At 41.0% G+C, this 15620-nt stretch overlaps 1 protein-coding gene and 1 long non-coding RNA gene across 9 annotated transcripts in view; one reads left to right on the top strand and one right to left on the bottom strand.

The window, feature by feature from the left end:
- Window positions 1-1047: 1047 nt before the first annotated feature.
- LOC139440175 (uncharacterized) lies at window positions 1048-15300 on the bottom strand. Its single transcript, XR_011650297.1, has 3 exons — window positions 15199-15300; window positions 2079-2147; window positions 1048-1111 (listed from the first exon to the last, which is right to left on the bottom strand). It is a non-coding gene; the product is annotated as an uncharacterized lncRNA (long non-coding RNA).
- TXNRD1 (thioredoxin reductase 1) overlaps window positions 14853-15620 on the top strand; it is a 120596-nt gene continuing 119828 nt past the window's right edge. For 2 of the 8 annotated variants that reach the window (XM_071219040.1, XM_071219036.1), the window contains exon 1: window positions 14914-15007. Coding sequence is in view for 2 of the 8 variants with exons in the window: in XM_058308654.1 (XP_058164637.1) it covers window positions 14929-15007 (79 nt within the window). In the remaining 6 variants the exon portion in view is untranslated. Of the gene's footprint in view, window positions 15319-15620 lie in introns of all 8 variants that reach the window. The other 6 variants (XM_071219039.1, XM_058308654.1, XM_058308655.2 and 3 more) reach the window with 6 other exon arrangements.

A 15620-nucleotide genomic window follows, 5' to 3' on the forward strand; every position in this document is an offset into this window, starting at 1 on the left:
AGGGGGGTGGGGCAGAAATAAATACAGACACAGAAGAACACACAGTGAATGGACACAGAAAGCAGACAGCAAGCAAAAAAGCCACAAAGCTGGGGGGGCGGGGAGGATAAAAAAACAATTTTAAAAAGTTCCAATCAAAAGACCCACCCACAAGAAGTTCACAACCACAGAAATGGACCAGCTTTAAGGACATGATTTTCTTGGGTACATACAGTCTCAAATTGCCACACTATACCCTCTCAACCCCCTTAAAAGATGTTCTTTCCCTATACAAGTACATTCAATCCTTCACAATATCTCAAAAAGCCTTAAATCATTTCAGTAATAATATTAAGTACAAAGGCTCATCAAGTCACTTATACGTGTGGTTTGTCCTGGGGAAAAATTCCCCTCAGGCTGTGGACCTCTGAAACTTATGAAACAAGTTATCAGCTTCCAATTATACAAAAAAGGAACAGTCATAGGATTACAGTTTCCATTCCCATAAGGAGAGATTGGATGGAACACTGGGGTCACAGTTCGCAAACAGTTCTGAAACCCTGCAAGGCATACTCCATTAGATTTCAAGGATTGAGAGTCACCTGTAGAACGAGGTCTCATCCTCAGGGCCTGGGGGAGTGGCAGCCCCACCCTTTGCAAGTGCACAGCGGCCATGCTCTTGGCTCCACCCTCATCAAGCATCTGGGTGGTGACCAAACTCTAGGCTCCACCTTTTGAGAACACTGGGGTGGAGTCAGCCTCTGTAATTTCCAGGGTACAGGCTCAACCCCCCACCCCCACCCCGTATAACAGCGGGGTGGCAGCCTCTGCCCAATCCCCAGGGAATGTGTCCCCCCTCTCTGAAGCCTGGTACAGCAGCACTCTTCCTGCTGAGTGGGGGCCAAACTCCAGGCTCCACCCTGTCCAAGCTCTGGGCCATTCTCACCCTTTCCACATACATGGGTGGGTCTGCTGTCTTGGCCCAAGAAGATGTCTTTAATCCAGACATCAGCTTCCACAGTTCCACCTTTGACGTTATTTTCCCTTCAGTCTGTCCCTTTTCTGTCCCTTGTATTCCAGGCTGGCAGTGGTTCCATTCATAATGATCTTGCCAAACACTTCTTGGTTTTACCTGTAGGACACAGGTGTCCCAACCATTAGACAATAGGACTTTTCACTGATCTTCTCTGGATAACTTCATTACCAGTCCTGATTTGCTCTGAATGGAGCTGCGCATTTCCTTTCATGTTTGGTTAAATCCTCACATGGAACTGTGTAAGGTTGTAAGCCTACAGTTCTGAGGCCATAATGGAAGCCTTAATGGGCGGCAGGAACTAAGGCAGTGACAGTGGGGCTGGGGAACAGCAGAAGGAGTAGAGGGACATTTAGGAGGTAGAATGAGCAGTATTTGGTGAGTTAGTATTGGCCTCTGGTCAAGGATGATGGTACCAGGAACAGGCAGGGGAAGGCAGCCCGCGTAAGCATGAACTAGAGCAAGGTATTCCTCGATCCTATGCAAAGAGAATTTTGCTGTTTCTGGATTGACAATTCTTAGAGATGAAAATAACTACATAATTGTGGAACCTTAATTTTGTTGGAACTTCAAGCCTTTGTTCATAAACTCCAATAATGGTGTGGTCCTCTGTGGTAGACTAAGAGTTTATTTCAAATGAGATGTTCTGACCCTGGTCTGATAGTAGCTTTTACATCAATCATCACATACTGAAAATTTGAGAGGCAGTGATGGCGCTGGTGTTAGGGATCCTATGCATTATTATCCTGTGGTGCCTAGATTTGTGCACACAGCAAGGACTCCATAAGTATTGTTTTTAAATTTTTTTATCGTGATAACATATTTACAATATAAAATTTCCCATTTTAACCATGTCTATGTGTACAAATCAATATTAATTACATTCACAATATTGTATTACTATCACCACCATGCATTACCAAAACTTTTTCATCACCCCAAACAGAAACTCTATACCCATTAAGTCCAACAGCCTATGATAACCTGTAATCTACTTTTGGCTCTATGAATTTGCTTATTTCATATAAGTGAAATCATACATTATTTGCCCCTTTGTGTCACTTACTTCACTCAACATGATGCCTTTGAGGTTCATCCAAGTTGCAGCATGCATCAGAACGTCACTCTTTTTCGTCTGTAAGTATTTTTTGAGTACATGAATGAGTGACTACTGCTCCAAGAACATTGACTTGTAAATCACATTGATGCTTCTTCATTCCTTCGTTCAACAAATATTTATTGATTGCTTACTCATGCCAGACACTGTTCTGGAAACTAAGGTAGCAGTAAACAAAATAGACTGAAATTTCTACCCTCATGAGTTGACATTCTCTTGGGGGAGGCAGATAATAAAAAAGATGATTAAGTGCACATATTATATTATATTATTACATACATTATATATTATTATTATTTCGTGTTATATTATTTAGGTGCTGATAATTAGTTTTTTAAAAAATCAACTTCATTAGTACATATTAATAAAGAATACAACTCATCCAAAGTGTACAATCAATGGTATTTGGTATAATCACATAGGTGTGCATTCATCACTTCAATCATTATTAGAGCAATTTTATTATTTCAGTACTACTAATAATAAACAAAACCAGACAAACAAGTAAACAAGAAAGTTCTTCACTTCTTTACCTTTCTGTATTTCTCCTGCTGTACATAACTGCTATTTCTGGCTATTCTTGCACAATTATTTATTTTTATTGAGATATATTCACAGACCATACAATCTATCCAAAGTGTATAATCAATGGCTTTTAGTATAATCACAATGTTGTGCATTCACGACCACAAAAAATTTTAGAACCATTTCATTACTCCAAAAAGAAAATCTCCACACACCTTGGCATGCCTTCCCCAACCCTACATAACTATTAATATAATTTAATCTTTAAAAATTGATTTATAGTTACCTTTTATACAAATGGAATCATATAATATGTTACACAATATATCTGGTTCATAGTAGGGCAATCATACAGTATTTGTCTTTTTGTGTCTGGCTTGCTTCACTCAACATAATGTCCTCCAGGTTCATCCATGTTGCCATATGCTTTCATTTCTTCTTACAGCTGCATAATATTCCATTGTCTGAATATACCACAATTTGTTTATTCATTCATTGGCTGGTGGGCACCTGGTTTTTTTCCACTCTTAGCAATCATGTATAATGCCACTATGGACAACGGTATGCAGATGTCTGTTCATGTCACTGCTCTCAGTTCTTCTGGGTATATACCCAGTACTGCTCCTGCTGGATCACTTGGCAAGTCTGTATTCAACTTCCTTAGGAACTGCCAAACTGTTCTCCAGGTGGCTGTACCATTCTTCATTCCCACCAACAGTGAATAAATGTTCCTGTTTCTCCACATCCTCTCCAACACTCGTAGTTCTCTGTTGTTTAATAATGGTCATTCTGATAGATGTGAAATATCTCATTGTAGCTTTTATTTGCATTTCCTTAATCACTAGTGATGTTTAACATTTTTTCATGTGTTTTTTTGCCATTCATATTTCTTCTTTGGACAAATGTCTGTTCAAGTCTTTTGTCCATTTTTTAATTGGGTCATTTGTCTTTTTATCATTGAGTTGTAACATCTCTTTATGTATCATGGATTTTAAAACCTTCTTGGTAAAAATTTAAATTAAAAAATTTTTAAAAATCTTATTGGACATGTGATTTCCAAATATTTTCTCCCATTGAGTCAGCTACCTTTTCCCCATTTTGACAAAGTCCTGTGAGGTGCAAAAGTATTTTATTTTGAGGAGGTCCCATTTATCTATTTTTTATTTTGTTGTGTGTGCTTTGGGTGTAAGGTTCAAGAAACCACCACCTAACACAAGGTCTTTAAAATGTTTCCCTACATTTTCTTCTAGTAGTTTTATGGCTTTTATATTTAAGTCTTTGATCCATTTTGAGTTGATTCTGGTATAGGGAGTGAAATAGGGGTCCTCTTTCATTCTTTTGGTTATAGATATCCAGTTCTCCCAGCACAATTTGTTAAAGAAATTATTTTGTCCCTTTAACATGGACTTGGTAGGTTTGTTAAAAAACAGTTGGCTGTAGAGGTGAGGGTTTATTTTTAGACTCTCAATTCTATTCCACTGATTGTTGTGTCTATCTTTATGCCAGTACCATGCTATTTTGACAACTGTAGCTTTGTAATATGTTTCAAGGTCAGGTAGTGAAATTTCTCCTGTGTGGCTCTTCTTCTTTAGAATGCTTTTGGCTATTCAAGTGCACTTTCCCTTCCAAATGAATTTGGTAATTGCCTTTTCTATTTCTGTAATAGGCTGTATTAGTCAGCCAAAGGGGTGCTGATGCAAAATACCAGAAATTGGTTTGTTTTTATAAAGGGTGTTTATTTGGGGTAGGAGCTTACAGATACCAGGCCATAAAGCATAAATTACTTCCCTCACCAAAGTCTATTTGTAGCAAGACGTCTGCTGACATCTGTGAGGGTTCAGGCTTCCTGGGTTCCTATGTTCCTGGGGCTTGCTTTATGCTGGCTTCAAGGTTCCTTCCTTCCTGGGGCTGGCTTCTCTTTCTTCTGTGTGCTGACTTCTCAGGGCTCCAGCTTAAGTCTTCAGCATCAAACTCCAACATCAAAACTCCAACATTAAAAGCCCTCAGCTCTGTTCTTCGCCATGCCCCTTGGTGGGGTGGGGACTCAAAACCCTAATCATAACTCGGTCATGCCCAGGAACAGATCAGATTAAAAGCATAATCCAATATTTCTTTTTGGAATTCATCAATTATATCAAACTGCTACATAGGCTGTTGGAATTTTTATTGGTATTGCACTGAATCTATAAATCAGTTTGAGTAGAATTAACATCTTCACAGTATTTAGTCTTCCAATCCATGAACACAGAATGCCTCTAAATTTGTTTAGGTCTTGAATGATTTCTTTTAGCATTGTTTTGTAGTTTTCTGAACCTAGGTCCTGTACTTCTTTGGTTAAATTGAGTCTTTTTGTTGTTACTGCAAAGGGAATTTTCCCCTGATTTCTCCCTTATATTGTTTAATACTAGTGTACAAAAACATTGCTGATTTTTGCATGTTGATCTTGTATCCTACCACTTTGCTGAATTCATTTATTACCTCAAGTAGGTTTGTCCTAGACATATCAGAATGTTCTACATATAGTGCTGAGACCAGCTCAACAATAGGTCTGCACAAAGGGAAGGTGACACAGAACTGAAGAAATAAAAGGACAGAAAGAAAGACACAAGAGAGGAAACAAAGATGGGACCAGGGGACTTCACAGCTTTTGAAACTGAGAGCCTCAACCCTAGTTTCCATATGGTATTTATTTGGATGTTAATGAGCATCTGTTTGCTACAGGAAGCAACTTGCAATATCTTCTACAATGAAAGGAAGCAGCTTGCAACATCTACAAAAAGGTAATTTACAATAACAGGAAGCAACTCAGAACATCTTGTACAATAACAAGAAACAACTAATAGGTAAGCCAGTTTCCCACAACAATACAGGATCATGGCATCTGAAAGTAGTAAGAATTTTACCTCCTCTTTCACAATATGAATGCCTTAAATATTTTTTTCTTGTCTAATTGCTCTAGATAGAACTTCTAGTACAATGTTGATTAACAATGTTGACAATGGGTATCCTTGTCTTTTTTTTTTTTTAAAGATTTATTTATTTAATTAACACCCCCCCCCCCCCCCCGTTGTCTGTTCTTGGTGTCTATTTGCTGCGTCTTGTTTCTTTGTCCGCTTCTGTTGTCATCAGCGGCACGGGAAGTGTGGGCAGCGCCATTCCTGGGCAGGCTGCTCTTTCTTTTCACACTGGGCGGCTTTCCTTACGGGCGCACTCCTTGCGCGTGGGGCTCCCCCACGCGGGGGACACCCTTGCATGGCACGGCACTCCTTGCGTGCATCAGCGCTGCGCATGGCCAGCTCCACACGGGTCAAGGAGGCCCGGGGTTTGAACCGCGGACCTCCCATATGGTAGACGGACGCCCTAACCACTGGGCCAAAGTCCGTTTCCCTCCTTGTCTTTTTCCCAATCTTAAAGGGAAAGCTTTCAACGTTTTCCCATTGATTACAATATTGGCTGTGGGTTTTTCATATATATCTTTTATCGTAGTGAGGAATTTTCCTTCTATTCCTATCTTTTGAAGTGTTTTTATCAAAAAGGATACTGAGAGGGAGCAGAGGTGGCTCAAGCTATTGAGCACCTCTCTCCCACATGGCAGGTCCCAGGTTCGGTTCTCAGTGCCTCCTAAAGAGAAGATGAACAGACATAGAGAGTATGCAGTGAATGGACACAGAGAGCAGATAGAAGCTCAAATAATGAAGAGTGGGTGGTAAATAATAAATAAATAAATAAAATCTTTTTAAAAAGCCCACCAAAAAAAGGATGCTGGATTTTGTTGAATGCTTTTTTGCATCAGTTGAGATAATCACATGGTTTTTTCTTTCAGTTTGTTAATGTGGTGTATTATTATGATTGATATTCTTACGTTGAACCAGTCTTGGATACAAGAATAAATCCCATTTGGTTGTGATGTATAAATCTTTTGATATGCTGTTGGATCCAATTTGCACGTATTTTGTTGAGAAATTTTATATCTATGTTCATTAGAGAGATTGGGCTGTAAGTTTCTTTTCTTATGGTGTCTTTATCTGGCTTTGCTATTAGGGTGATGTTGCTTCATAAAATGTGTTGGGTAATTTTCCCTCTTCAATTTTTTGAAAGAGTTTGAACAGAATTGGTTTTAATTCTTTTTGAATACTTGGTAGAATTCACCTCTGACACCATCTGGTCCTGGACTTTTTCTTTGTTGGAAGATTTTTCATGACAGATTCAGTCTCTTTAAATGTGATTGGTTTGTTAAGTTCTTGTATTTCTTTAGTGTCAGTGTAGGTTGTTTGTGCATTTCTAGGAATTTGCCCATTTCATCTAGGTTGTCTAGTTTGTTGACATAAGTTTTTCATAATATTCTCTTGAACGATACTTTTTATTTCTGTGGAGACAGTCATAACTTCCCCCTTTCATTTCTGATTGTATTTATTTGCATCTCCTCTCTCTCGCTCTCTCTCTTTTTTTTTTTTTTTTTTGTTAGTCTAGCTTGGGGTTTGTCAATTTTATTGATCTTCTCAAAGAACCAGTTTTTGGTTTTGTTAATTTTCTCTTTCTATTTTTTTTCTCAGTTTCATTTATTTCTGCTCTAATCTTTATTATTTCTTTTCTTCTCCTTGCTTTGGGATTGGTTTGCTGTTCTTTTTCTAATTTCTCCAGTCGTTCAGTTAGATCTTTGATTTTAGTTCTTATTTTTTTAATATAGGCATTTAGGGGGCTATAAATTTCCCTTTCAAGACTACCTTCACTGTATCCCATAACTTTTGATAAGTTGTGATTTCATTTCATGTATCTCAATATATTTACTGTTTTCACTTGCAATTTCTTCTTTGACCAACTGATTATTTAGGAGTGTGTTGTTTGGCCTCCATACATTTTGAATTTACCTCATTCCTGTCTGCGATTGATTTCCAGTTTCATTCCATTATGATCTGAGAAGGTGCTTTATATAATTTCAGCCTTTTTATTTTTATTGATAGCTGCATTGTGACATAACACATGGTCTATCCTGGAGAAAAGTCCATGGGCACTTGAGAGGAATGTATAGCCCACTGTGTTTGGGTTCTATCTAATCATGTAAATGGTGTGTTGAAGTCTCCAATGACTATTGTAGGGATGTCTATTTCTCCCTTCAGTTTTGTCAGAGCTTGCCTCATGTATCTTGGGGCATTCTGGTCAGGTGCACATTAGTTATGGCTGTTATATATTCCTGGTGGATTGTCCCTTTAATTAATATATAATGGTGTTGGAAACTGAGGCACAGTGGCCTCTCAAGGAGAGACGTGCTGTCTCCATGACTACGCTTGCAACCTAAGGAATGCAGTGATTTGGGAATTCCCGGCAAATGGGCTGAAGCCGGTAAAAGCTGAAGAAAAAGATGAGCTCATACCTTTTGTAATGTATAGAACACTTATACTTTGTACCTTGAGATAAGATTTTTTTTAAAAAGAAAATTCTTTAGACTATAGGTAATGTTGAGGGTTAATACGTGTTGCTCCTTGATGTCGGGCACACTATGTTAATGCTAATGTTTATGCTTAATGGCACATAGGCTGCTGTGGGCCTGCTTGTAGACACGTACACTGTGGTATATAAGAGCCCCTTGTAATCAATAAAGTTGTCTGATGAGTCTCTACTCGCAGATCCCCTGATCCCAGCTCTCTCGTTCTTTTTCTCTCTCGCTCTTTCTCCTTGTTTCCTCCCCCTTTTCTCTTTCTTTCATTCCCGATACCCTCGGGTCACTGATTAAGTCTCCAACATAATGGTCTTCTGTATATTTTATAACTTTTTTTGCATTTAAAGTCTGTTTTGTCTGATATTAGTGTAACTACTCCTGCTCTTTTTGTGGTTACTATTTGCATGGAGTATCTTTTCCTAACCTTTCACTTTCAGCCAGTTTGTAGCCATGCGTCTAAGTTGAGTCTCTTATAAGTAGCATATGGGTGGCTCATGTTTTTTTATGTGTCTTGGAGAAGGTCTATTCAGATTTATTTTGATTAGGGTAAGCTGTGATTCTTGGACATGTAAGTTCATTTCTTTCATGAAAGTTGAGAATTTTCAGCTATTATCTCCTCAAATACTCTTTCTGCCCTTTTCCCTTTTCTTCTCCTTCTGGAATGCCTGTGACATGTATGTTATTGCATTTCATGTTGTCATTCAAAACCCTGAGCCCTGCTCAATTTTTTTCCATTCTTTTCTCTCTCTGTTCTTTTGTCTTCTCAATTTCAGCTGTTCTGTCTTTGGGTATCACTTATTCTTTCTCCTATCATTTCAAGTCTGCTGTTGTATGTCTCTAATGTGTTGTTGTTGTTGTTTTTAAGATTTATTTATTTCTCTCCCCTTCCCCCCAGCTATCTGCTCTCTGTGTCCATTCGCTTTGTGTTCTTCTGTGACCACTTCTATCCTTATCAGTGGTTCCAGGAATCTGTGTTTCTTTTTGTTGCATCATCTTGTGTCAGCTCTCCGTGTGTGCAGTGCCATTCTTGGGCAGGCTGCACTTTCATTTGCACTGGGCGGCTCTCCTTATGGGCACACTCCTTGCACATGGGGCTCCCCTATGTGGGGGACACACCTACGTGGCATGGCACTCCCTGCGCACATCAGCACTATGCATGGGCCAGCTCCACACCGATCAAGGAGGCCCTGGGTTTGAACTGTGGACCTCCCATGTGGCAGGCAGATGCCCTATCCATTGGGCCAAGTCCACTTCCCTCTAATGTGTTTTCATCTCACCTATCATGTCTTTCATTCCAATGAGCTCTGTTACTTTTCTATTCAGATTTTCAAATTCTTCTGTGGGCTTATGCAATCTTCTTGAGGTAATTTATCTCTTTAGCCATATTGTCTTTCAGCTCATAATTTGATTCTGGAAATTTGTGTGCACCTCATTAATTAGTTGCCTCAAATCCTGCATCTCCTTTGGGGCTTTGATATATCCCTTTTTGGGGGCCATGTCTTCCATTTTCTTAGTATGGCTTGTAATTTTTTGCTGCTGTCTAGGCATCTGATTAGAACAGTAAGTTTACTCAGAAGCTCAATTTCTCTTTCACAGGGATTTAGTGGCAGGAGGCTATGTGTTACTGCCATTCTTTGATTCTTTTTTCAACCTGGGTCTTTAGGATTGTCCCTGTTAGTTGCTCAAAACTGGGCTCTGGACCCAGTAATGGGTTGCAGACCCACTTCCTAGGGGCTTGGGGAGGGAGGCAATAAAAGCTGGAAAAAGCCTCTCTTCCTTCCTTCCTTTTAATTTCCTCACATGCACTTCCTTGGTCTGCCAGCAGATAATGCGCTGGTCAGAGTGTGTTTGCTGCAACAAGGTCTGGATCAATGTAATAGAGGATCCTGCCGAGAGGCTGAGTCTTGTAATTCAAACTTTCTCAGAGACAGTTCTCGAACCTTTGTTGGCAGCTTCCTCCCTTTTCCTGTGTAGGAAATAATTCCATTCTCCTCTGCATCCTCAACAATCAGTCCTGCTTAGTAGAGGGGGAGATTGAGAGTGTTGGATCTCTTAAGTCTGGAGCTGGTTCCTAAGGCAAACACTGGGGCAGCCTGGAAGGGCTGGTGGTACACAGCAGACCAAATTTGTAGGTCAAAAGCTGAGTCAGCCTTAAGCTATGCTCTCTCTCCCCTTTCCTGGGGAGGTAGATCCCTGAGGAATCTATGTCTGTAGCCATTGGCCCAGAGGCTTGAGGACTTAAAATTGTCTTTAGTGTGAGGAGGGTGCTGGCAGTAGCAACCACACTTTTAACTAACTTTTGCCATCGTGATTCTTTTCCTTTGTCTCTCTCTTCTGGGCAGTGTCCAGCCTTCCCCTGGTGTCCTAAACCCTAGAAGATTTTTTCCAGGCTGTTCCTGCCTGTCCTCTAGCTATTCTTCTGGGATAGAAGAGAGTTCTACGTCTTTCCAGTCCGCCATCTTCCTGGAAGTCCCTGCTTATTTCTAAGGAGAAAAATAAAGTTTGGAAGGAAGAATGGGGGAGTCAACAGCAGCGCAAGGGACTTAGAATTTTAGAGAGGCCAGGGCAATCCTTACTGAGAAGGTGCATTTGTGTTAAGATCTGAAGATGCCAAGGGAGAGAGCCATGTATGCAGGAAAAGCATACAAGACTTTGGCAGAAGAAATAGCCAGTGCAAAGATTTGTGATGAGAGAGTGCTTGGTAGGTTTCAAGGAAGAAAGGAGGGAGTGAGCAAATAGGTGTGAAGTAGGAGAGGAGGTTAGAAAGTTAGGACTGGGGGTGCATTTTACAGGAATTTTAGGTCACTGGATTCATTCTGAAAAGGATGGGAGCCATGGAAAGTTTGTAGCAGAGGAGTGACATGATTAACAGACTCACTCTGGTTACTGAGATACAATAGATGTAAGGCAGTGAGGGGGCAGGGAAGAAACAGCGAGACCACGGAGGAGGCTATTGGAGTAATCGAGGTGAGGGGTCATGGTAGCAAGAGAGAGGGTGAGAAGTAATCGTTTTTGGGTCTCTTCTTTAAAAAATCTTTTTATTTTGGAAAACTTCAAATATACATTAAGAAGGGAGGATGTGGAATGAATCCTACCCATCAGTCAGCTTCACCAATCCACACCTGGCCAATCTTATTTTATCCATATCTCCACCAAACACACTAGATGACCTTAAAGAAAACCCCAGATTTATCAGTTCAATTTTAAATATTTCAGGATGTATTTCTGAAAGATAAGAACTTTTAAAAATTGCTATAATAATATAACTAAAATTAAAATATTAATAATTCCCTGAGATCTATAAATATCCACTTTTCAATTTTTTTTCTGACTGACACACACATATATATGTATGTGTGTGTACTTACAGACATATTATGATTGATATCTTCAAATCAGGATCCAAAGTCTACATATTGCATTTGGTTGGTCTTGCCTAAGTCTCTCTAAGTTAAAAGGTCTCCACTTCCTCTTTTTCTTCCCTTGCAGTTCATTTTTTGTTGATGAAAAAAGACACATTCTGGATTTTGCTGATAATATCCCCATCGTGTTGGTCAACACATTTCTTTGTTCCCTGTTTTCTATAATCTGGTCATGAGATATAGAGGAGTTTTTTGTTAGTTTGCTTGTTAAATTTTAAGTTTCATTTGAAGATAGAGTGGTCAGAATTTGCTGGCGAATTCAATGTGGGGTATGAGACACAGAAGTCAAGGATGACTCCAAGGTTTTGTGCCTGAGCAACTGGAAGGATGGAGCTGACACTTTCTGAGATGGAGAAGACCACAGGAGAAGCAGGTTTAGGGAGGGAACAATCAGTTTGGACCCATTAAATTTGAGGGATTTAGAGACACTTGAGAGAAGATGTTGGGTAGCCAGTTGGATATGTGAGCCTGGAGTTCTTAGAAGTGGTCTGGGCAGGAGATAAAAATTTGGGAGTTATCAGCCGATGGACTGACATTTAAAGCTTTGAGACTGTGGATTAGATCACTACGAGAGAAAGTACAGCTTGAGAAAGAGAGGAAGGAAAGTTCAAGGACTGGACCTTGAGGCACTTCAATATTGAGTCAGCAAGATGGAGATGGAACCAGAAGAGGAGACAGAGAAGGGGAGCCAACAAGGTAGAAGGCAATCTAGGAGAGTGTGGTGCCCTGGGAGCCAATGAAGAGCATGTTCCAAAGAGGAAGGAATGAAAAATGGGCTAAATGCAGAGGACAGGTTGACTTGTGCGATGCTCTTTAGACAAATCATGTATGATTAAATGAAAATTTGAAACAAATTTTGCAAGGAAGGATGCTTTTAATGTATAGAGTTTTGGTGAATTGCAACCTCAAAATGACTAGTGAGGTTAGTGGTTAAGAGCGCAGGTTTCCTGGGAGTCAGGAAATCTGGATTTGAATGTCAAGCTCATGACCCTGGGCAATTAATCCACTGAGCTCCAGGATTCTCATCTGTAAAACAAGAATTAATTATAGATCCTATCACGTAGGACTGTTGTGAGGATAACATGAGAGAATGTGAGCAAATTAGCAGGGTGCCTGGCTCATCTTTAGGTGTCCAACAAGTTGTTAGCTATTACATATATCATAGGATGACTCAGGTAAGCACATGACTCTCAGCTACTTTTGCCTAGGCATTAATTAAGAAAATAGAAAAGTCTTCCTTTTAGTTAAATGTGGGCTTTTAGTAGAGAAAAATAAACGACAGTCACAATAGGAATTCTGCAGATAGAATGGTAATTTTAGCACAATTGAGCAGCATGTTAAAAAAAAAATCTCTGAAACAATCATTGCAACTGAACAATGGAAATTTGGACCTGTCTCACAAAGGGAGGGAAATTTTCTTTGACTTTAAAAAGTCTTGGCTTAGTTATTTTAGTTGCTATTGTTATAGGCATCAAACTCCTGTCTGATTTTAAAAGGCTTTGCTTCAGCTTTTATTTGTTCCTCTGTTAAAGCAAGTAAACTCCCAGTGCTTTCCAACAGCATTTTGATTCGGGGTTGCTCTTGAGAAAAGCAGGATATAAGCTTGTCCACAAACCCAAAGCAAAACAAAGGGCCCACACCATTACCATTACCACACATCTGTTGACCAGACAAGCTCACTAAATCTCAGCTGGGTTGGCAGTTCCTTGAGAATAGGAAACTTGTCTTAGATGCCCTGCAACCCCTAGAACAAAGCTGGACGTGGGTTGGATGCTTAAATATGTTAAGTGAAGGATGGAGGAACAAAGTATTTCACCAATTGAGAACAGTAACCCTCTACTGATGTGGCACAATGTGGTTTTGGTGTTAAAAAGTCAGTCAGGTGGTATGGAATTCTCATTCATTATTAGCTGGAGTACAAATGGAGACCACCTATCTGGAAAAGAAATTTGGCAACGTGTAAAGCATTTGAACTCCTTCTGGCTGTGTGTACTGGGAAAAGAATCTCAAATATAGATAATAACTCTAAACACAAAGATGTTCACTGCAATCTTATTTGTATGATATTTTAAAGTAAGAAGCTAAATGTTTAACAAGAGAAAGATAAGTAAGTCTGGTCAGTACCTATAATGGATGGAATATTAATAGTTATTAAAAATAATGTTTCATCCCTTCTTTCTTTCAATATTGAATGTTTACAATGTCTGAGGCACTTTTTGAGGCATTTGGGATACATCAAAGAAATGCTGAGGAATAAAAAGCATAACCTTGTAAAAATATCTAACAAGTGACTCCTGCCCCCACTTCTATGAATCAGCCTGTGAGGGCATGGCCTTGCTGGAGAATATCAAGTAAATAACTCCTGCCCCCTATTCTTATAAATCAGCCTGTGAAAACATGGCCTAGCAGGAAGATATCAAACAACTGACTCCCCCCCCTTCTGTAAATCAGCCCACAGCCTTGCAGCTGCATTCTGCTTCTGTAACCCTGCTTGCAAAATTTCGCCTAGCAACGCGTTAGACAATGAGCAAAAGTTATGTTGATCCCACCTAAAATCCTATATAAACCTATGAAAACTGAAAAACGGGGCTCAGAATTTGGAGACTGACTCTCCTCTGAGCCCATGTGTAATAAATCTGTTCCTCCACCTCTCGTGAGAGCAGGTTTTGGGCTGTGCTGCAACAGAAAAAATAAAGACGCTCTTCTGGTGGTGTTTACATTTTGTGGGGAAGAAAGTGGGAGCAGAGGCTATAGGGTATGGGGTAAATTAGAAGGCCACTTGGTGCTATGAAAGAGAAAGTACAGTAGGTTAAGGGAATGTGGGAATGAGGGTGGGGTGACCAGCCTTCTGTTTAAAATGGGTCAGCGTAGACTTCATCCAGTGGGACAGGGGCAAAAACTGAGGTGAAGGTTGGGACCAGGCAATTATCTAGGTGGCTTACAAGACTGTGATAGTGTGGAATACGCTACTATTAAGAGAAAAGCTGAGTGCAAAATGGTGTGAAAAGTGATTTACACGATGCAATTTAAAAGGAAAAACTGCATAGAAGAGAAAACACCTGGAAAAAAATAGTAAACAACAGTAATAGTTTGTTGGAAGGGTAAGACTTTGGCTGTTGCTTTTGTCTTCTCTCAACTTCTGCAATGTTGAATTTGTCTTTAAGGAGCATGTTCAAAAGTTTAAAAAAAATTGTTTTTTATAATTAAAAAACTACGACTCTTAAACAGAGCGGGCATGTATCCCGGCTCGTGGAGGCCCACCGCGCGCCCCGCCCACCGCGCGCCCCGCCCACCGCGCGCCCCGCCCACCGCGCGCCCCAGCTCACCCTGCTCTCGCGATTGCGGCCGGCAGGGGGCGCGCGGCCTCCGCTCGGCGTTCCAGTGCCCCGCGAATTCCCACAGGGCCCCGCGCGAGATGGGCTGCGCGAAGAGCAAAGACCGGGTGACAGCCGCACCGCCCGAGCGGAAGCGCCGATGGGTCCGCCGTTCGTCAGGTACGACAGGAGCGAAGGGTCTCGGGCGCCGCAGCACCCGCCGGAAGGCCCAGGCCAGTCTCCTGTGGTCGGGGTCAAGTGCCCCGGACCCCTTTCCCTGGCCCTGCACAACGTCGCCGACGTCAGGGTGGAGACTCCCAGAAACGGACGGCTGTGACGGGAGGCCCATCCCCCGACCCGCGAGGCCTTACCTGCCCCGGGCGCTGGAGATGCCCTGCCTCGTGGGAAAATTGTCCTCCCGTAATTTGCTCAAAGGAAAGGAGGCTGGCGGCTGGCGGAGGGGCTGCCTCGGGCGGGTCGCTTGCAGAGAGGTAGGAGGTGCGAGGAGGACTGTTCCGGGCCAAGGACCTGCCCGAAAACGTTTTCAGAAACAAAACCAGGAGGAAGTATTAGCCTCTTTTTTTGCTCGCAGGCTATTTTGAGGGTGTTCTCTTGTTACAAGCACCGTGTTTCAAAAGAAATATTAGAGGTTGTTCTCTTGTTACAAGCACCGTGTTTCAAAAGAAATATTAGAGGTTAACGGACTTAGTCCTGGTGTTCACTTCACCTCACGAGAAAACAGGATCCTGAGGTGAGGGTGGAAAACCCGACTCAAAAAAGCTTTAACACCAAA

Source organism: Dasypus novemcinctus, chromosome 12 (assembly GCF_030445035.2).
Source record: "Dasypus novemcinctus isolate mDasNov1 chromosome 12, mDasNov1.1.hap2, whole genome shotgun sequence".
Classification (NCBI taxonomy): domain Eukaryota; kingdom Metazoa; phylum Chordata; class Mammalia; order Cingulata; family Dasypodidae; genus Dasypus; species Dasypus novemcinctus.